Below are 24,510 nucleotides of genomic sequence, written 5' to 3'. Positions count from 1 at the left end.
TTTACAAGCTTAAATTAAAAAAAAAAACTTTTGACATATTTTGTCATGCAAAGCAGAGCATATTTTAATTACAATGCTAATAAATTTATTTTTTTCTGAACAATTAAAATTAAAAAGACAATATGATTTGGGAAAGTAATGCAACTATTATGGAACAAATTGAGAAAAATTAGTGAGATTGGTGAATTAGTTTACCATTTCTTTTTAGAATAATAAGTTCTGAGACAGCTTTCTTCCTTAAATTTTTATTTTACCGTCTTTCTGCTATTTGTCACAGCTTCTTTATCTATACTTCAAAATAACAATCCCCTTAAAAAATATTTGTCACTACTTGCTCAATGTGTCATAGAGTTCTATGTCTTACTGCAACCTGTTTTTTTCTAAGCCATCATCTATTGAAGGGAAGCATTTAAGAACATGATTAATTCTAAGCATCGCAAAACTCCATTGATATAGCTCCATGTTTATATGCTATTTTGAATCACAGCTCAAAGCAAAATATGTTATATGATTATATTTTCACATGAATAGCCTGTCGTTTTTTGAAAATATATAAAATTAAATTATTAGTCCTTGTGCCCTAACTTCTCACTGACAGCAAAGAGAATAATGATCAGCCATCATTGCTATTATTTGAATACTTAAATCTGTTTTGATTTGAGTATCGAGTGCAAAGATATAATTTAACATGCTAACAAAAATATCACAGTTGTGAGTAGAAAGTGGCCGAGTCAGCAGGACAAAAAGATCACAGTAATTAGATAAAGTGGTCTGTCGAAAGGCTACAGAAATTCTTTGCAGCTCAGTAATTACGTATTACAGGACCATCCGAGAATTCTCGTAAAAGCAGAAAGGATGCATTTTGCCAAACAGGTTAGGTATCAGGATGTATTTTTCTCAGCACTGCAAAAATGGAAATAAGTGTGTTCCCCCAGGTGTTAATCAGACAAACTAGATTGCTCATGTATATTATCATTACAATTAATTCTAAATATATTTAGAGATGACACTTGTTTAATCAAAGGTGGAACAGTACATGGAAGATATTTCATGTTGCCACATATATAAAACCAGTTGCTAGCAAAGATTGATTCCTCTCTTCATTTTGAAAAGTGTTTATGTAGGTTTTCATGACAATGGAGCATTACATTTAACTAACGTGCATACACACAAATATGAAATTGTACTGATTAATTAAAGTAGACTGACAAGATATTCTGATAGTTATCTGCATAAGCCTTAATGTAAAAATCTCTTTAAGCCAAAAACATGCCTACAAAGTTGAGTAAAGTATCTGCAGTTAACACTTCAAAATTTCAATATTGGGAAATATTATTCAATATTATCAAAATATTTAAATATTTTAAAATTTTTTTTCACATGAAGCGAAGCAATCCCAGGATTACTGTTTCTTCACTGAAATCTTTGTATAGAAAGTTCTTGGAAGGAAAAAAAGATGTTGTGAGTAGTAGAAGAATATACATGAGGGAAGATACATGCTTCTAAATCAATTCCACCTTTCACCACAACATTTGTGTATCTGTGGCTGGGTGAGAAGCCACAGCAGTACTTTGTTTGCTCTGCTGCCATCATGGAGTCTAGTTTTTTGGGAAGAACTTATGAGTTTGTAGACTCGTGAATCTATCCAATTGCTTGAAGTTCTCTCTCCTGATTGCAGGGCTTCTTTTTGTGCTGTATTTCTTTTGGTGTTTAGGAGCAACTTTGTATATCATACACCAATTCATATGACAAGTTCTATACAAGTGGCATTGATCATTAGAAGTCCTACTGTATTAATATTGTATTGTATACCTAAAGGCAGACAGATAAAGGTGCATTAAGACCCTTATTCAGGAAATCATCCCAATTCAGTTAAGCTCATATTCACATGCCATTAAAGTTGAGAAATGTTGAGAATGCACATACAGCTAAGTGTCTGCCTGCTCCTCAATTATGGTGATATATTGGCATCTCAGTGAATGCATCTTCATCTATTTTCCTTTTTTGAGTTTAAAAGCCTTGCATTAAAACGATGTGAATTACAATTTAAGGATGTACTTCCTTGAATTAGATGCTGACAGCTTTTAAGAAGAAACTCTCTGAAATCAAATATATTTCTAATGTTAGACTAAAGTTGAAATATCATTTGGGTGCATGCTTTAAAATGCTTATATTGTGTGTGTGTGTGTGTGTATATATATATATATATATATATATAAAGAATGGTGATAGATGCATATTATAACTTGAAAGAAATGTTTTCTCTTTTCTCTAAAAGAAATTCAAATTATTTTGGTATTGTTCATGTAATATTAAATAAATGTAACAACCTACAAATGTTAAAATGAAATTTGGATTTTAGTCTTCAGTGTTTTAGACTTTTCTCTTTCTGATTCTTGTAGGCATTTACTTTTTCAACTTGCTAATTGAAATGTCCTTTATAAAATATGCAAGATGAGAAATATATCTAAACCGATATAAAATCAATTAACATGATTTGTGTTCTTCATTTAATAGTTTGTGTTTCTTCATAATGTAAAACTTGCCTGACAAAGAATATGTGAAGCTGGCAGTATATACTGAAATTGACTTTAGATTAGTAATTTTAATGTCTACACAATTAATGTGAATTAAAACTATAAAAGACTATTTTAAATGAGAGGATTTTTTTTAAAGACTAGCATTTCTGTGTTCTAGAATTTTCAGATAAAAGAAAGTACCGAAAAACCGCATAAAAAGCAGAAACCATTATCTTGCTTCTTAACAAGAGGAAAAAGACCAGCAGTTGCTATGGTAAGAAAACTTCCCAGATTACTGTAATTCCTCTATTGTTTTTAAAGTATTGAGTGGAAAAGGTTTGGTGGGGCCAAATTCTTGGGCATCTTAGCTGAACCAAACAATTACCCCTAAAGAAAGTCCAGGGTTGATTTTCTATATTGCCTACACATTGATATCTGTTAGAATAGCATATTGCAGAATGCATGAAACTGCAGTGTAATGTTTTAATAATATATATTTTTTCTTTTTTTGGTAGTATTTGTGTTTTTTTACCACTGTTGCACACTGATCTGGTTTTTGCACAGTATGATCCTAAGTTCCTTTTCCTAAAGGCTATAGTTAATTTAGAATGCAGCATTGTACTTGTGTAGTTGCACCTTCCTGCATGGCAGTGCATTTACTAAGGCTTCCGTTCTGCAGCCTTTTCACCTGCCTCAATTTAGTCCCTGCAGATCTCCTCCTCATGATCTCAATTTCAAAAAATTATCTTTATTTCTAACACTTACAAATTGTTCTCCTGCTCTAGATGATTAAAATACATTAAACATCCTTATATTCTGCGTTAGACCCTACATTACTAGTCTTTTTCCCTTCTTATTGCCTAGCAAGGTTTTGAGACAATTTTTTTTTTTTTCTCTTTTAAACTACTAATCAGAGACTTTAAAAGACATTTTGGCACTTGGATATCACACCCCATTTCCCTGCCTCCTCTGCTTCCAGGCTCCTGCTTGCCTCTTGGTGCTTTGAGCCCCATTGCTTGGGAGCTCTGGCAGCAGCCGCCAGTGAAGCTGAGGGGCCTCTCTTTGGAACCCCTCTCACCCTAGCCTTGCTGGGCTTTGCCAGGAATTTACCTTTCATCACCAAATTGCTCTTTATCTGTGTTCTTCCTTCTTTTCTTGAAGTATTACAGTAGATTAAAGCGGTAGGAAATTATGTTGCGCTGTCCCTATCATTTTACATTTTTTTTTAAACATACATTTTTAAAAAGAATTAAATGATATTTTAAACTGGTTCATCTGCCAGCATGGTAAAATCTATTGTAATTTCCTTGTCTACTTCCAGCACTATTTTTTAAAAACCGTGTAAGGAAAGTGTATGTTTTGTTAGTGCCTCCATTTTTGTAAAATTTTTGGATACGTGTAGTCTGTTTCTTGTGAGTTCTATTACTCATTTGTTAGTTTGTTGTAGAGCTTTTTTTTCCTGTGACTGAGACCTATAAATTCACCATACAGTGAGGTGTCTACTTCTGATATGCTTAAGTTATTCATTTGTTTCCTATTTTGTAAATTTGTTCTGTAGACTCTTTGCCTTACACATTTTCATTTTACTGTTTCCCTAACATGCTGTATGCTTTTTTCTGTTGTTTTTCTTGTAATGGCTTTCAGTTTACCTGAACATTGACTCAGATGACCTGTTCATACTTAACAGTCAAAACAGGGAGTTTTGTTGCCTGCTGGGGTGCTGCTTTTGTTTGCAGCTGTGTTTCTTCTGTAAGTCAGTTACAGTATGGTTAAGTACCGTCCATTGTATTATTATGGATTTTAATATCTGCAGATTTTAGATGACCTTGACTAAATGGCCTTATAAGGATATGCCATTCAAAAATATGCATTTGAACTGCAACACGTGAATGATTTGAGGTTCCCATAGAAGGGTATGTAACTACATAGACATGTATTTACAGTATGATAAAGGAGAATGCCTGCAGAAATTTTGTTCAAAAGGAAATAAGTAGTACACATGAATGTCACAGTGCCACTTTTAACAACAATTTTCTTTGGATTAGAGTTGCATTGTAAAGCATTAGAAAGCATTAAAAAAATTCAACATTTATTCTGGAAAATTATTTTTATAACTGCTGTATATTGAATGGTATGGAGTTGGAAGAAAAAAAACAATGGTTTAGCAAGTTTAGGTGACCGGGATTCTACTGCTTGAGGAGTGTCACATTCTCTTTTTATTTACAGTGACAATATACACATCTACATTGAAATTAGTGTTAATATAGCATGCTGCTTGGCCTCATTGCCCTGCTGAAAACCTTTTTCCCATGAGGAGCAGATCACCTTTCTATGAAACAGATGCGAAAGAGGGGTTGTCCCTGAGGATACTGCTGATCAGATAACCCCAGGAAATTCATCTTCTATAGTTACCCAGAAGTTAATATGAAACCACAGGGGTAAAACAGTATGAATAAGGAAGAATGGCTTGATTCTTTCATCTACAGAATCATTTCCATCACTAGAAAAGACAGCAGTTGCGTTTTTCCCTGCCTGTTTGCAGTGACTTTGAAAACTTCCTAGTGTCTCCTCTTGAATTGTCTAGAAGCAGGGTATTGAGGCTAAGAATTTTGACAAGAAAAAGGCTTAGACTTTTTACATCTATGCCTTTGATTAATGAAGAGCTACCTAGAACTGGCCAGAGAACATCACAATTTTTCCTCTTTCCTGTAAGTCAATAGAAAAGTAGCTGCCAGGGTGCAAGTAAAGAGCTTGTACTGCTTTTATTTCGAAGCAAAGTTGGGTCTTTTTCATCATTTCTTCTTTTTAAAAAGTCTGCAGATCTTGGCTAAAGGCAAATATCTCCAAAAGTCCTCCTCCTTAGTATCAAAGACAGGCTAACGAACCTTGCTGCAGTTTCTGACAGAAAATTGATGGCTTTTTTTATTTGATAAATTCCTTGAAAATAACACTGGGGCAGGGGTGAAATGGAAAAAATTACAGCTGTGGATGTCTAAATATGAGTTAGTGGTCTAGACCCCCTTTACAACTAGTGAAAAGAGAGTGTATTTTTAGGGCTCATTTCATCTCAGGTAGGTCTGAGATGTACTTTATAGATGTTTAATATTAAGTGAATTGAATTACAACCCATGATATCAGTGTTCTGTCTGTATCAGAAGCTTCTGTATATTCCAAGAATTATTACAATCACTTTGCCCTTATCAATAATCTCTTTAATTTTATGGCATTTGATTTTGTTATCTTTTAAGAAACTTTATTAAATGAATAGGGCGATATCCCTCCATTTCTGTCTTGTCTGTGTCACATCACAGCCATATGTTCTGGAAAGTAGACTATTTTATGTAAAATAATATAAAAATGGGGAAGATATATCTGTGTTACCTAGCTGCCTGCGACAACAACAAATCTTATTCTAGTAGATCATTAATGGTGTCCTCTTCTTGCTCTAGAAATAAAATGGCACATAAAACGGTCTTCTGTCTAGTAATTGCTTTGGAAGTAAGTTGTTTGTAGTGTCTTAACTGCACAGATAAATAACTTTATTCTGATTGAATGGAAAAATTGGTGTGGTCACTGAACTGCAAAACATTTTGCACTGCTTTATAAATTGATAAATAATATATATATTAAAAAATTACTCAGGCAAAGTTAATTGGGGTAATGCTTCTAAAAACTTTACTTTCACTAATTTATTTTGTCAGGAACTGCTCGATGTCCCAGGGAGCAGTCCTGGATAGCAAGTATCAAAAGGCAGAGAGAGTAGATTCCGAGTTGTGAGGAGTTAGTAGAAGCAATTGATGCATCTGAAGGAAAAAATTTTGGAGATTTGGATAAGTTGTGAACATGTAGGTCATGGGAGACTCTCAAGTTGCTAGGGAAGACTTCATGGGCCTGGTCCTGTGGGCCCTAACAGTCTTTCCCCTGAGAGGAACAGGAAGCCATATAGCAGGGCAGATTAGGCCATGCTGCAGAAATGGAAACTTTTGCATCTCTCAGCTGTCTGTTACGTTGTATGGAACAACATCTGTCTTGGATAGCTGTTGCGAGCTAATTAGTCCAATTATTCTAATAAACAGCAGTACTGGAATATTTGGTCAGCAAATAAAGATAGCGCTGGTAAGTTGAATCAAATATGAGCTGCAGTTAGAGCATGCTCCCAGCACTGTTCATATTTTCTTTTTTCTTAAAATATGTTGATTCTTAGTTTATTGTGGAAACTGCATTTGTAAGTGAACAATTTCCAGCACGGAAACAGATTTCTGCTTTGAGCTCTTACCTATTAATGTAAAAATGAGAAACAATCAGTTTTAGAACTATGAAAAATTCCTTGGCCTTTTTGAAAGGTATGTATGTTCTGAATAAACCAATAAATACGCGTTTTTCTCTCAGTTCTAGCTGTCATATCTGTGTGCTAGCCAACAAATTGAAAGAAGCTTGGCTTTTTTTGACTGTTTTTGGATATTAGAATTTCAGAATACTCATTTTTTTAATTGGAAAATGTTTTATTTTACTGCATGAGGAAAAATACTTTCTTGTCTCATTTATATTTTATATTCATATTTTCATATTCATATTTTCATGGTTTTAAAATTCTATTTGTAGGCCAATTCTAGTATTTCTTCCCCCCCCACCTGCCCCAACCTCTGACAGACAGCAGTTTCTAATATCTAACAGACATTTGTGTTTATGTTTATCTTATGAGCAGATGCTTGAAAATTGTCTGGTCATACATAGTGGATCATTGTGTTGGTATTACTGCTGTCTCCTAGCACACCAGCTCTGTATAAAAAAAGTTCAATATTGTGTTCAATATTAATGAATAAAATCATGTTTACAAAAACAAGTACAGTATTTATTTATAAATAAACTGCTGTAGTAATAACAGTTTAAGATAAATATTCATTTTAGTACTCCTCATTGATAAATTAATGTTTATCATATTATTTCATGGAGGAATGGTTACTTAAGAAAGAATGAGCAATAATTTTTCAGAACATTATTTCACCCTGTCATTATTAGTATGCATATAGAAAATGAAGTTCATAAAAATTTTGAATTATTCTTGTTCTTTTGAAGGGTCAGTGGAGCAAATAATGCCAAATGTAACTAAAATAAAATAATGCAAAGTTGTTTTGTGATATATCCAAATGCTCTTTAAATCTATTTTTAATTTGGTAAAATCACTGATTTCAAACATGAGCCTCTTTATTTTGTAGAAAACAAAAAATGTGTATTTTCAAATGATCTCCTATGTTTTCTCTGCATATATTATGAGAATATAATATTTAAAAATCTGTATGCTGATGGCCTTTGAGGATGTCACAAGATGTTCATTTTTCAATAATGTAAGTGTAAGGATGAGTCTTATAATAGCTAATGGGATTTATGCTGCAGGGCTTTCAGTCGGCAAATAGCATTTGCACTGTAGTAGGTTACGCTTGTCTAAGATCATACACAAGGCCATGCCTGTAGGAAGAGGAAAATTATTTTAGTTAGATCAACAACAGTGGATGTATGTGTGTAGGAAGATGTGAGGGGTGGAACAAAAGCTTTTGGGAACTTGGACCCTTCTTCAGATGATGTTTAAGGAAGTATTTTTCCAGGAAAGTCACATTAAGGGAGGGCTTGTATACCTGAAAACTCATCTTATTTCTCCAGTTTAAATGAATTACTGTAGTAAATAATGAGCTGCTCTTATAAATTTTGTGGCCCCAGTACAGAATGCGAAGCCCATTGAAGTGAATAGGATTACTCATAAAGTTAAGCACACTGAAGTGCTCTTTTGGACTGGGCTTCAGAATCTCCATCTTCTTCTTTGCCCAAACTTTGCTTTTGAGTTTCATCAGTTGCTAATTTTTCATGAATCGTTTTGACTTCCGAAACTTGAGTCACATCCTCCATCCCTGGATATGCCATGGGCATACTTACATCCACTAGCATGCAGTTAGATAATTATAATCTAATTTATAACTGAAGGTGATTTGTGGAAAGAGAATAATGTGTGGATCTTTTTAATGCATCTAGCAGCTATGTACATGCCTGTCTATGAACATACGTATGCTTTTACCTCTGTGTCTGTTTTGGAGCTATTTACAAGGGACAGTTCTCTTCAAAATGTTTTTAGCAAACTAAAAATTAATCCAGTTATTAAAATCTACCATGGATAAGAAGAAAGTTACTGCTAAATATGAACTGTAAGATAAGCTGAAGTTGGGAAGTTTAATCCACTATTATGCTGTAATCATGTAAACTGCTGGTAGACTGCCATTAAACTATTAATATGCAGCACTGCTGAAGAGGACTTAATTAAATATAATCTTTCATGGAAACTAATTCCCCAGTGTATTACTTGTAGAGAAGAAGAGACTCCTTGCTGGTTCTGTCCTTTACCTAATCTTTCAATTCTGTGCCCCTGAGATGTACTGAGACTGGTTAATCCTCCCTCCCCCCACCTTGTCTCACTCTGATTAAAAAACAGAATAGTAAAATAAAGTATTCGGTAAGCGTTAAAACATTTAAATCCATAAAGTTATTTTTGTTTGTGCAAAAGCACAGTATGAAGATGTATAATAGTCTGAAGATACACATTTAAAACTCTTGTATTTCATATGTAGTTGATACTTTAAGAAATACTTGTACTTTTGGGAGGTAAGGAATATGCCTTTCGTTTGTCTTTTACACTATCTTCTATCATTCCTTTTCTGTAAAACAGGATACTAAAAAAAACCCTAACCCCCCAAACTCCTTTATCCTTGATATCTTAAAACTGCAGGAAAAAAGAGAGGGTGGGATTTAGTAATGACTTTCAGTATACATTGTAGATATTAAATGCTAAAAGTGCTTTTAAGGTGTTATACCTTATCTAAAACTGTTTTTTATTTCTTTACTTTTAGAAGCACCTATAAACTGAATGATTAAAAAGTGTTTTAATTTTAAGGGACAGACAGTATAAATATCTTGCATTGTATTATTTGTATATAAATTTGTTTTGATAAGATACAATTTTATATTTTTATCAACACTAAAAAGTTCAATTTTATCCTCATGTATTCAAATGTCACATCTCTCATTGCTGTAGGTCCTACCTTCAGGGAACTGTGTAAATAAACATTTGAGGTAGGTAACTGTGAGGAGTATGGTAAGACTGATCACTGTCAAACGTGTGCATCAGTCCTAATAAAGCTTTCGTAGTACTCAAAACTTTTCCACAGATAGCTGTCTAGAAATTCACATATTAAAACAGGGATCCCAACTGCTTAGAAATGTTTTGAAGCTTTATATACCATTTCTGAACAATCTTCTGGAAAGATTTGGTTAGCATTTTAAAATCGGTTGTCATTCTTCATCCTTTTTCTTTTGACTTTATTTCATAACTACTTTAGTTATAAGAGCTAACAAGATGAAGTTATGACAGTATGTGATGTAACAAAGCTAATTAATACTTGAAAATATCATCCTTTTTTAGGTAGTGGAAAAATAACATTCTAGATGTCACTTTATGGAGCTCATCAGAAACAAAGCAATGACTAGCTGATAAAACTGATAATTATGGGTAAAGAGAGAAATGGGTTTTAAAGGAGAAGGAGAGAATGGTCTCTGGTTAGGAAGTGCTAAAATATTCTAGACATGTGAAATACCATGATAAAGGATCCAACCTCAGAAGAATAGAGGGGGAAAACAATGATATTTAGGGTGATAGAGATGGAATGGGACTGGAGAAAAAGAAACAAAATGAAGGCAGGAACAAATTTGAACTTGATTTAGTGAAGGAAAAAAAAGTTATGCAAAAAGTTGCATGATTTTAGCAGCAGTATTTTGATTGGATTCAATAACTGGTAATGTATTATAGGAAGAATAAAAGGCAGAAAATAGAGTGTTGACAGTATTGAAGCAGGGTATCGTTCTGTAATGAACAACAATGGAAAAAATTGGTACCAGAAATCACTGAAAGATCAGATGTATGAAGGACAAATTGTCAAAGACCATATTTAATCCTGAATCTGGAAGAAGGCAATTGTAGGAGTGGTGCTGATAGTGATAGAGAACATAGGTAGAAAGTACAAGATTCTTTGAAAATTTTTTTTAATTTTGAATTTCATCTTTGTTACTAATGGAGAAATAGAATTCCAAGTGTGTATCTAAAACCTGAAAATAGGATTTAAGCAATTTATGAATGTATGTGCTTTTGAAAATATTAGTCCTGTTCCAGTATGGGATGGTTTTAACCATCTTGGGAGTGACGTACTTTTGTAAGATGGGAGTAAATAAAATTCTGAAGAGGGCTAAGGCTTTTTAGTGCTGTTACTACTTTTTCATGTTGTTAAACTCTCAGAGAATTTGTTTTATTACAATAACTTAAACTTTCATTTTCAAGATGCAAATGCACGTGCAAAGTTAAAATATTAAAAACAAGGAGAATAGAAAATCTATAGCATATTGAGTGATTTAGTAACTGGGCTGCTTCTACCCCTGTTTTCTGTGCAAGCATATCTTGTGCAAGTAGTTAAGTGGCTTCTATTTAAAGGCTAAATCATTTTTAGTATGTTGACAGAATTATTGCTTTCATACTGAATTGTTAATAGAACCACTTTGGAGCCATATTAAAAGTAGTACACACTGTGTGCCCCAGCTAATTCAAGAGCCAAGGCTTGCAGGCTTGTCTAGCTGTGTTGTTGTAGGTTGCCAACCAAAAGTTTTAATTTACAGACTGTAAATCTGCAATGCAGTGATTTCGGCTTTGTCTTTTGTATGACTTTTCCATCTTCAAATATTTTATGGATGTTTTCATTGCTCAAAAAAGGTCAGTTATACTTAAAAATAGAAAAATGTTCACAATTGGCAATGACAAGTTTTCCATCTTTGCTTCTGTTAAAGGGTTTGCTTGGTGTTATATTGTTTAGATTGTTTCCTATTTATAGACAAAAATTCTTTAATCAAAAAAACACTTTGATAGCATAATAGATAAAAAAATAATAAATTTATGATAAAAATACTGGTTTGAAAAACAAATGATACTTATTTAAAATCAATATACAGAAATAAATCTTTGCTAATGGTTTATATTATTTATAACTTTCTTTTACTATGTGCATACTTACTGACAGGTAGGTAACTTTCACTTCTTAGCACCATCTGATTTAGTAGTAAACACTGATGCTTGAAAGGTTATTGTCTAGAGGAAAGTGGGCAAAGTAGCTAAGAGAAATTATTCCGACAGCTAGCTTTTTCCTAGCTCCTGTAAGGCCTCGGAATGGATCTAGCATGATGGAGGTAATACTATATACTGAGCAGTGAGGCATACTCCAGTGTAGTCTGAGACATGCAGGAGTACGATACCACTGGATTGAGAACAGCCTGCTTCAGTTGATGAAGTCACACTGACCAATGGGATGGGGTTCTTCCTGTGAGAAATTCACTCAGAAAACAAAACAAAAAACAGGCAGAAGAGCAAAAATAGTGAAAGGACTTCTCAGGTGCATATGTCTCCTGGTTCTCACTGTTAAGATTGGAGGAGGGAGCAGATCTTTCTCCAATAGAAAACTCTTCAGTTCTTCCTACCATTTCTGAAAATATTTTCTATTTCTAGTGGATTGGTTTTATTTTCAGTATCTCACCATTATATTGTTCTCCTGGACAATTTTGGAGATTTTATCAGAAGAAATTCATACACTTTACAGTGTTGTAATAATGAAGAGACTTTGATCGGCTATAGAACAGGACAAAGAAAGAGTCCAAACTAAGAAAATTGGTCTATATTGGTCAGCTGGCATTTTAACAGCACATCAGATTATGGTAGAGAATTTAGACTTCATTTGGATATCTACTGGTGAGGGGCTCCAAGTGTGTGTGTGTGTGTGTGTGTGTGTGTTTTAATGAAAGGCTGACTTTTACAACTTCATAAAATGGCAACCATTTAAAAGAGGGAAAAGAAACTCTAAACAAATGCCAAAGCTGTGCAGAAGGAGCAGTGGTGATGACCTGGGTTACTCCAACATAAACCGGAAGGGTGGGTCAAGTGACCTGATATGTCTTTGTTTTTTCCACGAGGACAGATGATTTCATCCCCAGCTTTTGGCATTCACTAGAGATATGTTCCTCCTCTGTTGCTTAACTACTAGTCTCTCATAAGCACCAAGGTAGGTTGTTTCTGCAGCACCTCTCAAAGGATTCATCCAGTGCAGTTTACCAGCCTCCTCAAAGTTTAAAGGTTTTTTTGGGGGTTTTTTGGTTTTTTTGTTTGGTGGGGGGGGAATAAGGAGTTGAGGTGTCATACCCTATGACATACCGTACCATATGGCATGGTGAGCTGCTGTTTGGTGTGTTTCTGAGATTATGAAGGAGGAGTGCTTTTCTTCCTGCTCCAGAGACTTTTTTTGCATAGGGAATTAGAGAAACCAGTGCAGAGCCTGCTGAGAAAAATCAGTCACTTGATTGCCTCTGAAGGTCGCATGTGGAAGAGAAACTAGAGACACTGAGTAAGGTCTCTGTTTTTTAATGGAAACAAAGGTGGACCAGTGCTTTGGGCCAGCGAATGAGAACGTTTCCTTGGAGGTGTCACTTCAATTATAGTGCTTTAATACAAATGTCTCCTACTGAAGCAGCTGCAGATAGTTAAAATGGAGGTGGGGGTGACCATGTGGGGGAACACGGGTGACCATGTTAAGGGTAAACACAAGACTAAAACTGAACTACATCATGAGATGTGCTGTAGCAGCTGTGAATGTTTACTGCCAAAACACTCACAGCTGGGACTAAAAAGCAGCCTCTTAGTTAAGTGAAAGATAGGCCACCACTTCCAAGCATTTTCCTCAATTTTCCCTTCCTGTGATTCTCTGGGGAAAAGGCAATCTCTCTTAGGAAAGAGATGCATACACTTCAGGTTGATTTCTATATGTGCATTAACCTTCGCTCCCTTCCTTTTGCCATATTCTTAACTGTTGCTTTCCACTCAAGAGAACATGTGATTCACTATGTTTTGCTTTTCAGTTGCAGGATGGCACAGTTCAACTGCATTATCTACTCTGTCCCTGTTATTTTGTACTAAAACTGTATTCCTGGCCCCTTCAAACAAAGAAGTCCCATTAAAATGCCATTTAAATTGGCTGTTTGAGGCTTAAAATTTTGTTAGGGATAATAAAATTTCCATTGTCTGGCATTTATAATATTGGTAGTTTCTTGAGACTACAGTGCTTTGAAAACACATGGTCTATAAGCACTAGAACAATAGTAAAGCCAAATGCAGCTTACTAAGGCATGTGGGATTTTAAATTTCATTTTAAGAGATAAATTACTCCATTAACTTTACAATAGGTAGCTATTATTTTATGCTCATCTAAGACTGTGCTACCATATGGCAATGCAGGTCTGTGAGCCTCTAAACATTTTACACTTATTTTCGTCGTCTTGTAGTAAATTATATTTCTGGAAAGTAGTAGTTTTCAGTGTAGCTGATATCATCATATTTAGATACTGCCATTTCTTTCCAAACTTAGTTTTTGAAAAATCTGTGCTTGGTTTGCTCTTGGGAAATTGTATGTGCTAACCTTGTTATGCAAGAACACCCATGTTTTCACAGGCACTCTACCTTCTGTGCAAAAGGAATGTCCTTTCTTGGATTAGGTGTGATAGATCATTTGGTTTCTCTATATGTTAACTCTATGATAGGAAAAAAAAAAACCAAACACTTTGTGATTTTCCCCCCCCTCCCCCTTGGTCTTTATTTATACAACTGTATGGTAGCATCTTTGGTCTCCTGCAAAAATGCAGTTGTTATATGCATTGAGAGGACTAGAAAAAGCCCTGGATTTGAATATCTCAGATGAAAAGTTAATTCATGACCAAGATCCTTTGTAAATTTAACTTGTATTTAAGATGAATTCTGTTTTATGAAGTTAGCTGCTGATTTCAAACCTGAAAAATTAACTTCTATAAATGAGATTTTAGACTCAAAGGGATGAAAATGTTATTTAAACAGGAGTTTTTTCAGGTCCTATATTTCTTTAGTGGCAAATACACTTTTTACTCAATTCTAACTGATACATTGCATCAACAGTGTCCCAAAAGCCCCTTGCTGTCTCTACAATCCAGACCACAAAGGTAACCTGCTGTGTAGATAGCTAGCCGTGAATGCTGGCTTTATGATTCTCATACCTACCTGCTGTTTAAAGGTTAAATTTGGTAACATAAAATGTTCTGCATCATACTGATTGAAAGATAGGAGCAGATAAAATCACTTGCATTAAAGTCAGAAATTTTGTTCCTTCTGTTTTTCTTGACAAAAAATTCATAAGAAATAATGTGGTACAAGGGCTTTCCAATGGATAGTCAGTCCTATAAATATAAAAAACGGAATGGATTTCCTGATAAAAGCAGAATGCAGTTAATGAACACCTTGTCAGAAGTACAAATCTTGCACAAATAAGTCATAGATTTTTTGAAGTACAGATGGATTAAATACTTCTGTATCTTCCATAAGCATAGAAGCCTTACCATGACATCAATACACCTGTCTGCTTGGGCAGTGGTGAATAAAACAGGCTTTGAGGCATATCTGAATGGCTGCATGTCTGAGCATTGTGAGAATATGACAAGGGAATAAAAGTTTCCTAGTTTAGTGAATACCAGTGTAAAACTTTAAAAGAAGTCAGTTATAATATTTTAAAGCAGTGGATTATAGGAACAGCATTTGTGCCTAATACATGAACAATAATGGATATAAAACTTTGGTTTTGTTCTTTTGTCCACATGAAGTTACATCCCAGAAGAAGTGATGGATAAACACAGTCATTTTAATATAACTTAGTCAATTACTATAATTATTACTGTTGGCCACAACTGCTAAGATAAGGGACAGTCTTTCTTTTAAAGATTGGATGTGATAATTTCTCATAGGAGTGCCAAATGCCTGCCTTCCCAGGTTTTGTTCTTGCTGAATAGTTTGTGATGGAGAACGATACTTAACACTGCTTAACACTGCCAGTTGTGGTGTCTAGCCATTCTATTTATATTTACATTTTTGTTTCAAAACTTGTTTTAATGCTTCATTTTTGTAAAAATTGAGATAGCGACTTCTTAGAGATACTAGCTTATCTGTGTTGAGGAGTATCATGTTCAGCAAAGTGGTATCTGTTTTAAAAATAGGCATTACTTGTGGATGAATTCTTTCTCAGTTGTTAGATACTTCAGAAAGTACTGAAAAAGAAGTCTGATCTTCCACTCCCTAATGTATGCTTATCATGGAAGCCACCTGTGTTGATTGACCAACCTCTAAAATTTTTTGCTTTCATTCAGACATGGTTAAGGTGGTTTATTTTCGTATCTTTTGTACTGTTTGTTGCCTCTTCTAATTCCAGAGTGTTATAATATTCCTTCTTTATGTACTTCTTTGACAATGGATTGTTTGTCGTCTTTAAGATATTCTTTCAGTTAGTACTCTGTGAGAGGGTGAATTGTGATATTTTTAAATAGATATTTTTAAATGGGAATTGAATTGTATTTATTTGAAAATAAAATTTCCCCAGATTCTTTTCTATCCTCATGTTTCTCATCAAAACTTAAAGACCTACTCTTAAGTTCGTGTTTCTTTTTTGATATGTCTTCTCACTCTTAGCAAGAAAGCTATAATTAGAAATTATTGATAGTTAGTAGCAGTTTTGGGTTTGGTTATTGATATCCTACTATAGAATATGGTATAACTACATAAGAAGGACTTTTTCATAAGCTTGTATGCGAAATCAGGGAAGGAAAAATAAAATGTTTAATCCTGCTTAAGGCTTCAAAGGGAAGGGAGCAAAAGAGGCAGGACTTGAGTATAAATTTTTAGGGGACTGTATTCCAATTACGTATATGAGAAAATAAAAAGAAGTCATTATTGCAATGATTAACATTAAAAATTAACTTGATTTATGCTCATTTCAGAGAGCATGAGTATGTCAGTTGCTGGGGGTAAAATGTCTTTTTTTCACATCGAGCTGACTAGCCAAATCCTGGAAACATGGTTTCATTGGGGACTGTATGGAAGGAATGTTCCTTACTGGTTACCACTCTTATATGCTATATCCAGATCAAAACCATAAAAGATTCACACACTTAGTTCCTAAGTAGTTATAAGACATCTGGGCCAGAAGAAGCAGGTTTTTTTTCTTTACACATCTTCTGTGCTTTTTATCTGAAGAGCACTTTTCCTGGCAAGTACTAATCATGGTGCATTTCAGTTGTGAGAGAAATCTGGTGAAAGCTGCAATAAAAAGTGTTTTATTTATCTCACTCTGATTTTTAACTGTTCTTTCTTACTTTCATCACTAAAGAGATAGGTAGAGTGAGAAACAACACCCACATGATTCTAAAACTGACAGTTATTCACACTGGGAAAGCTGTCTTTTCAAATGGAATATGATTAAAATTAGTAATCAACCTTTTTATGTTTTTTTTCCAGTCTCCCCCTCTCCCCAAGTGCTCAGGCATGATATGTGTGGTTGTTTTTTGTTTTTTTTTTCTCTCTACCTCTTTAAAGAACCTTTGGATCTGAATGCCAGTACATGAAGAGGAAGTAAAAAAAAAAAAAAAAAAAAAAGTAAAAAATCTCTTCCTGTACTTAAATGCCAGTCTTTATGAAAAAATCATTGAGAATTTGGCATGTGCCTCTAGCATCCAGCTGCTTAAGTTCCTAACATCTTGCTGTTTAGAAAGTCAATTTATTTTTTACAGAACTTACATTCTTATACAGATAAATTTGAGACTATCATGAAATGAGACACAGTAATCAATTTGAACTCAGCAGTTGCCTGCTATTAATTGCCATTTACACACATTTAAATGCAAAGCTCATGATGGCTCTGATTCATAAAATGTTAAAGATTTTTAATGGAGGAAAAAGTCTTGAACTCTGTATGTGGCACTAAGAATTTGCATTTCTTCTCAGGTAGGCATCTTACAATTTTATACAGGTTTCCCCCCCCCCCCACAAACTCATTATCATCTTTGAAAGCTAAACAGGAAGATATGTCTGATTTTGCAGATAGTGTGTATATTTAATAAAGAATACTGAGTAATGAATTGTAAGAAAATGAGGCAATTTGACCATGGCATGGTATTTAATGTCTGTGGGTTTTGGTTTATGCTTATATATCATTACCTGATGATAATACTAGATTCTGTGGGGTTTTAAGTGTCTGTTGTAATGTGCTTGGATTATTCACAGATGATGAGCCATACAGTTCCTGTGTGTATAATCTTTCTTATTTGGAGATGTTACAGAGATATACTCATCTACCTCTGTAATTAACACAAGCATTTTTCTGGAGTTAGTTTACAGATGATTTGTACAGTGTAGTGTTAGCACAAAAAAAAAAATTTTAGAAAACATAATGGGAAGCACTTTGCCCCAAATCTCCAATTATTTTTTATCAATATCGAATGTTATCTGTATAAATTTATGTATATAAAATGCTATTGAAACTTAAATGTCAAATTTATATGAGATCATAAAGTATGACTTTCCTTGGTTCATCCAGGGCTACACTATAACTGAGGCTAGTGAAATAATTTTCTTCAGGATGTTCCAAGGAAAGGCGTTAGTACAGTGGATCCAAATAAAAACTACATGAATTGCAGTTAATCACTTCTTGTTTTTAGATATTAAATGGACAGGATACTGCTATGTTATATAATAAATAGCAAGATTGAAACATGAATAATTGTATTGCTTTAAGTCCAAAGAGTAGTCAGTTGCTATGACTCTGAGCCATTGATTTCTTTCAGAAACCACTTGCTGATACTTGCAACAGTGTCTGGACAGATTGTAGTGATCCAGTCCAGGCAGTCGATAAAGAATAATGAGACATTGCCCAGGTGAAAGCAGCATAGTGTAAGCATAAGGACTTTTTAGGAGAGACAGTGTGAGAGAGGTTGTTTCTTCATCCTTTGACAGATTATAGTGAAAATGGATTGCATGTGAGCTCAGTAAGGCTGATTTTATTGAAGGAGTAAAACTGTAGCACCCAAAGTCTGTAATCAGGCTGACATTTATTCAGTGACATTTATTGCCACTTGAGAGCAGATAAGCACGGAGTTAAGATTTAAAACAAATTCATGCATTGCTATCAACAGATAGTATACCACACTTACAGTTTTTGGAGTAAGTAAATATTCTCAGAATATTTTTAATGTGACTTAAGACAACTTTTCCTTGAAGAAATGCTTGTCTGACTTTTTTTTCCCCCTTGTTTATGTTAGATGGCTTAAGAAGAGGTAAGATACTAATCTTTCTGAAAATCTTGCCGCATATCCTTCAACCACAGCAACACTACTACACAACAACTACTTCCACAGGTGTTTTGCATTTAAAAAATGTAAAACATCTTGGATGCTTAAAATCAGGATGGTGGTGGTGGAATTCAGTGGTGAATTCTACCTCACTGAGAGCGTTTTAACACTTGTATATGAAAGCCCACAGTGTTGTCACTGTTTGCTACCAATTTCTTTTGACTATTCTATATTTGGCTTGAGTGAAATTTGCTTTCTGCTCCTGTTTGCATCATTAAAAAGCCTGCTGCCTTTCTCCTCAGTCAGTTATACGTGAACATAAGAACAGCTGGGCCAGTCCATCTAACTTAGTGTCACGTTTCTAACAGTGGCCAGTATATGTCTGACCAAAATAGAAGAAGTGGAGAAAGTATATAAAAAAGGCAAATGGAGAATAACTCTCTTGACATATATCTATTGAATTATTGACATATGTCTATTGACATGTATCTGTTCAATTGAAATCTGAGTGGTTCATCACACACAATTGTAGTTGTTTTTAATTGACAGAAAAATACTAAAAATTGTCTCAGCAGAATACTTGAATACTACTGAGTTTTCAAGTAATTTTTTTTTTTTTACTATAGGAATTGTGAAATCAGAATCAGTCTTTGGATGCTTTCATGTTCTGAAGAGGATTTGCAGTTGTCTGTTCTCAGGATACTTCCATCTCTGTCAATTTTTTAATGACCTGAGACATCCTTGAGCTTCTCATAAAAAGAAGGGTGCTTCTTGCTTTTCTTTCCTTCCCTTTGTAAGGACTCTTTTTCCTTTATGGTGTGATGTTTCCCAAGGTCTGAAGTAGCTTGGACCTTGCTGGGCAGGCTGGTAAGTCCATTTGTCTGAATAAGCACAGGCTAAAACAACTTGGGTAGGGTTTTTTAAAATGTCACGGTGCCACATTTTGAACATGTGGATGATGATAAAGAAGGGAAGGAAATGATGATTTGGCAGATTTCTTCTTTGTAAACCATATATTGTTATTTTAAAGATATGCCAAGAGTACCTTGACTGAAGTAAATGGGGACTGTGCGTCTATCTAAGATGGCAATGTTTGCTGTGTGGCTATAGAAAACTAGTTACCAAGCCCTGGGTAATTCTAAAACATTGACTAATCTATTTCCACAATACAGATGCTATGACAGTAGATCATGAGGAGTGTATATTGTGCTGTGATACTTTTGCTTGTTGCTCAGATCTTTTGGATATGTTAAGATGCCACAGCAGCGCTTGCTTCCTTTTCCAGATAGTGCCATTCTCACAAGCACCTTCCTTCTCACTCACATACATGTATGCTGAGATTTTTGTGATGCAGAAGTGGTCTTGAACTTTTGTTACCTTGAGTTCACTGAAAAATAAACACTTCCATGCTTACATCTTAAAAACAGAGTTCTACTATGTTAATATCTATATGAATATAATTGTAATATAATTAAATAAAGCATATATTCAGCTTATATGTAAGCTCCTATTGTATAAATGTGCTATTTAAAAAACAGGTTTGTATCTGGGTTATTAAAATGGAAAAATCAGTTTGAAACTTGTAAATGTGGATGATGGCTTTAGATCTTTGGAAAAAAAGAATTGGATGACATTTATCTTGGTTTCTTTATTTTTATTTTCTTAAAACAATTTCTGAGTTGCTTGATTGTCAGTTTTAAAGGAAGGGGTTTTTTTTGTTTGTCTGTTGTGTTTTTTGTTTTAATCAGCAAGATGGATCTTGAAAAACTCTGGGTTGTTGAGGAAAGGCTGACAGAACCTTAACTATAGCAGGCACTAGCAGGTGTCACCACAAAAAAATAATAGTGACTGAGAATGATGCCTATAAATAGATGAGCCATTTTAGTCATCTGCCATTAAAGCAGTTTAATAATTCCATGCTGAGTCCCCTTTCAACAAACTTAATGAAAACCAGCATGATGTTGTGGCAGTTACTATTGTATTCTTTTACCATCTTCTTGGGTTTCATGGTGTGAGAGATTAAAATAGCATCTAATAAACTAGTATTAACTGTTTTACATTCCTTATGTGAGGCACAATTGTAGACAATTCTTCCTTCTCTGGAGGGTGCGCCTGTTTTTCTGTTCATTGTTACTATGCCTAGGAACTAAGAATTGCTAAATAGCAATTTTGTGGCTTTATTCCCTATTCATTATGAGTGTCAGTGTGGAGCTACTCTGAGGCATTCTAAGCAGGAAGTAATGACTTGATTTGCAGCCTACTGTGAAAATTTATTAATCTGAAGGGACCCTTCTGAAATTCTCCTTGATGAGCATAAGAATAACAGATGTTGGTATCAATGCTGTTATTCATTGATTTCCATAGATATGAATAAGACAGAGTGATATTTTAAACCTAGAAAACATTTTTATCCAGAGTACAAGTCACAAAAATATTTTCCTTCTGTATTTCCTCTTTGCATTTAGGTTCGATAATCAACCTGTGTTTATTACAATGCATGAGGAACTCTGCAGTTTCAAGGGAGTTAAATACAAGGTTGAGCTGCTGGGTACTTCTTATAACTTAATTATTTCTACACTTCATGGTTTCCAGTAAATTCACAGAGCCTAACAAAGTATAACAAAACACAAAGAATGGTGACTGAATTTTTGAGGGCTATGTTAGAGATGCTGTCTGTGTTTACTTGTAGAGTGTCAGTATAGTGTTGGATCAGTGGGAGAGAAATTAGTTCTTTTTGGATTTAACATACAGTGTCTCTAGTGTGTTCTCAGTCTTTTCAAATTTGGTAAACAGCTATTGCTGTTTTTTTTTTTTTAAAAAAAAAAGCTATCATGGAGGGGTCAGTTTAATTAAATATTTAGACCGTATATCTATATATACAGTGTATATGCAATATATTGTCAATTAGATGCACTTTCTCTAGCAACTAATGAAATTCTGAAATAATATGAAATTTATATTTCTTAGACTTGACTAGGACATAAGTCTGGAAGGAACATAGACTTCCAACAGCGATTTAAAAAAAACAACAACAGTAATTCAAAAAAAATTCTGTACTGTTTACTTCCTAAGCACAGGAATTTTTATTTATTGATTTATTTTACATCTCAGTTCATATTTCCTTCTCAGCAATAGTTGGGTCGTATATTCCTGGAAGTGTAGTCTCAAAGCACTCATGATCCCCTGGACTTCTACAGTGAGATTCTGGTTTCTCAAAAATCCTCTTCTGCACTTTCAACCAGGTCCCCCAAATGGTGTCAGAACAGTCAGAGCTGAGATCTGAAGGATCTGTTTGTTGCTGCTGAGTTTCTGGGGTGTTTTATGGTAGCCTCTTGCAACAAATGAGTCTTTACAGAATCTTCAGATGTAAAAATGGTCCATCTAGAAATTTTCCTTCCCACAGCACAATACATAAAATAACATTCATTCACCACATTACCTATAATTTTCTACATGGTACCAGCCTCCAGTTCCCTGCCTTTTCTCCTGCCCCACGGTCCTTGGATTTATTCCTCTGTGGGGTAGCTTTCATTACCTTCTGCAAGAGTGAAGGGCTGATAAAATTTTTTAAGCTACTTCATTATCCCAGATTACTATTGTAAAATACTGATGGTTTTTTTGGTCTGATTCTGCTTAAAATTTTTTTGTAGTTGTTGTTTATAGTATCATAAACAAGAATACTGAATTCAGTGAAATTAATTCCTGTAAGTGGGTGTAATGATGCAGGCTGTACAGCTGGATCTACCAAAGTAACAGTCTGATAATGGGACCTGGATCTACCAAAGTAACAGTCTGATAATGGGACCTGTTTCTATATGTTCTGCCAAATTTCACTAAAGATTAGTGAGTTCAAAATTGATATGTGGCCTAGTTTTGGATTTCAGAGATTACTCTTTCATAACCTTCTTGTTCTCTAATATCCAATCAAAACAGAAGCCTTGTTTCTGGAGAAAATGGTCTTTTATTTATGAGCCTCTTCTAGACTAGAGAAAATGTGATTAATACTTCCTTATGAAGTTTTCTGTTCATGTAAGCTGATTGTTGTATATTTGAGAAATATTGTCTTGAAGAATTCTTTTGAAATGAATGAGAAAGCCTGTTAAACTAGGCACAAAAGTTGTAAACTTTTTTTAATCAAACCGAAGCAGTTTTATGAAAGAAATGAGAAAATATTTATTTGAACTTGCAAACAAACCTGCCCCCCAAAACTTAGTCGTTATTAATAATAATTTTACAGTAACATATAAAGAATGTGGAAAAAGAGAGTTGGGCAATAACAGATTTTTTTAAAAAGCCTTTTGAAAATAAATGTAGTGTAACATAAATATCTTTGCTTTTTTCATGGTTATGGAGGTTGCTTATTATTTCACCTGTAATCTTATGTTCTTCATTTTTTTTTGCTGAATAATAGAATTTACCTATTCTTTGCTAAAATCAGATGTAGTTATTTGTTAGCTCACATGAGAGGGAGTTTTGAGAGTGTGCAATGATGCTTTGTGCATTTACAGCGAGCAGTGAGGATGCACTAAACAACTGATGTGATTTAATGGTTACCAAGTTAAAGATGAACAAAACAAAAAAGCAAGGAAAAGGGAAAAATACTGTTGTCCTGTCTCTGACTAAGTTTAAGTAACAATTGAGATGTAATATGAAATAGATGTCTTTGTCAGATACAACTGTCTAGCTGATTAACATGTTGAATATTTCAAATGTTCAACAATATCCTTCGCTGAATTTATTGCATTGTTCTTTGCATGCTTAGTTCTCCAGTAAAAAATGGTGTCAGTTTTCCAATAATAATATAAGTGCAACTTCAATGTTAAAGGGAACTTTTATCAACAGCACTCAGCCTGAGCTACTGAAACAGCACTTTTGCTGGGAAGTGGGGATACATTTTCCTGAAACCGATTTTTCCTTAAAGTGAGACAGCTTGGGCCAGAGGAATAAATTTCTGGTCTATTTTATTTTAAAAGGTCTGACATTTGATAGAAAATTTGATCCTTGAATCAAAAAACCCCCTTGTAAATCTAGATTCCTCATTAGGACAACAAGTGCCAGGAGCTGAAGCAACCTAGGAGGCCTGTGCCGCTGTCCAGAGAAATGCTACTGGCGGGTGCAGTTGTCAATAGCCTTCTGTATGAGGGTACTGATGAAACTGCTTCCATTTCTAACGGGGAAAAAAGGAAAAAACCTAACAGGCAAGGCATTGCAATTTTAATTTGGATTTGGCACTTAGCTCCAGGACCCGCAAAAGTTGCGAAACGCCTAGTGCTTTGAGGAAATGGGCTTCATTGCTTAGATTTTGGGGATGTTTTCTGCAGATTTCTTTGTGCCTCTGATTTATATCTGTTAAAGAATAATAATATTGAATGGCTTTCTATTGAGCTGTTTATATTAATTATGAGATGCACAATGGTTTAGAAATAGAGAAGTTTCTATAAATTATTATTCAGGATAGCAATAGAGCCTCCTGCCTGAAAGGATCAGGTCAGTAATATGTCAGACTAACCACTTAATCCTCCTGTAACCGCAACTTCCAATCTTGTCAGCCTAGGCCCAGCTGATCATTCACTAGCTGAGTAGCTGGCTGGCTTATTCTTTCCTTATTAATAAATGGTGAAAGTTGTTGGAAATCAAAGGTCTGAAGGACATCCAATGAGCAAGTCAATGGAAGTTTTTTTTATTGTTATGGTAGTAGGAAGATTTCAATATCCTTTCTGTCTTTACT

The 24,510-nt window shown here is 34.4% G+C and overlaps 1 protein-coding gene across 1 annotated transcript in view; it reads left to right on the top strand.

The window, feature by feature from the left end:
- The window catches only part of STPG2 (sperm tail PG-rich repeat containing 2), an 87,764-nt gene that overhangs the window by 48,768 nt on the left and 14,486 nt on the right, over positions 1-24,510 (top strand). The window contains 1 exon segment of the mRNA XM_067297016.1: positions 2,698-2,793. Coding sequence (XP_067153117.1) covers positions 2,698-2,793 — 96 coding nt within the window.

Source organism: Apteryx mantelli, chromosome 5 (genome assembly GCF_036417845.1).
Source record: "Apteryx mantelli isolate bAptMan1 chromosome 5, bAptMan1.hap1, whole genome shotgun sequence".
In the NCBI taxonomy this organism is placed as follows: domain Eukaryota; kingdom Metazoa; phylum Chordata; class Aves; order Apterygiformes; family Apterygidae; genus Apteryx; species Apteryx mantelli.
Note: the sequence above shows the minus strand (reverse complement) of the source record. Positions and strands in the feature narration are given on the sequence as shown.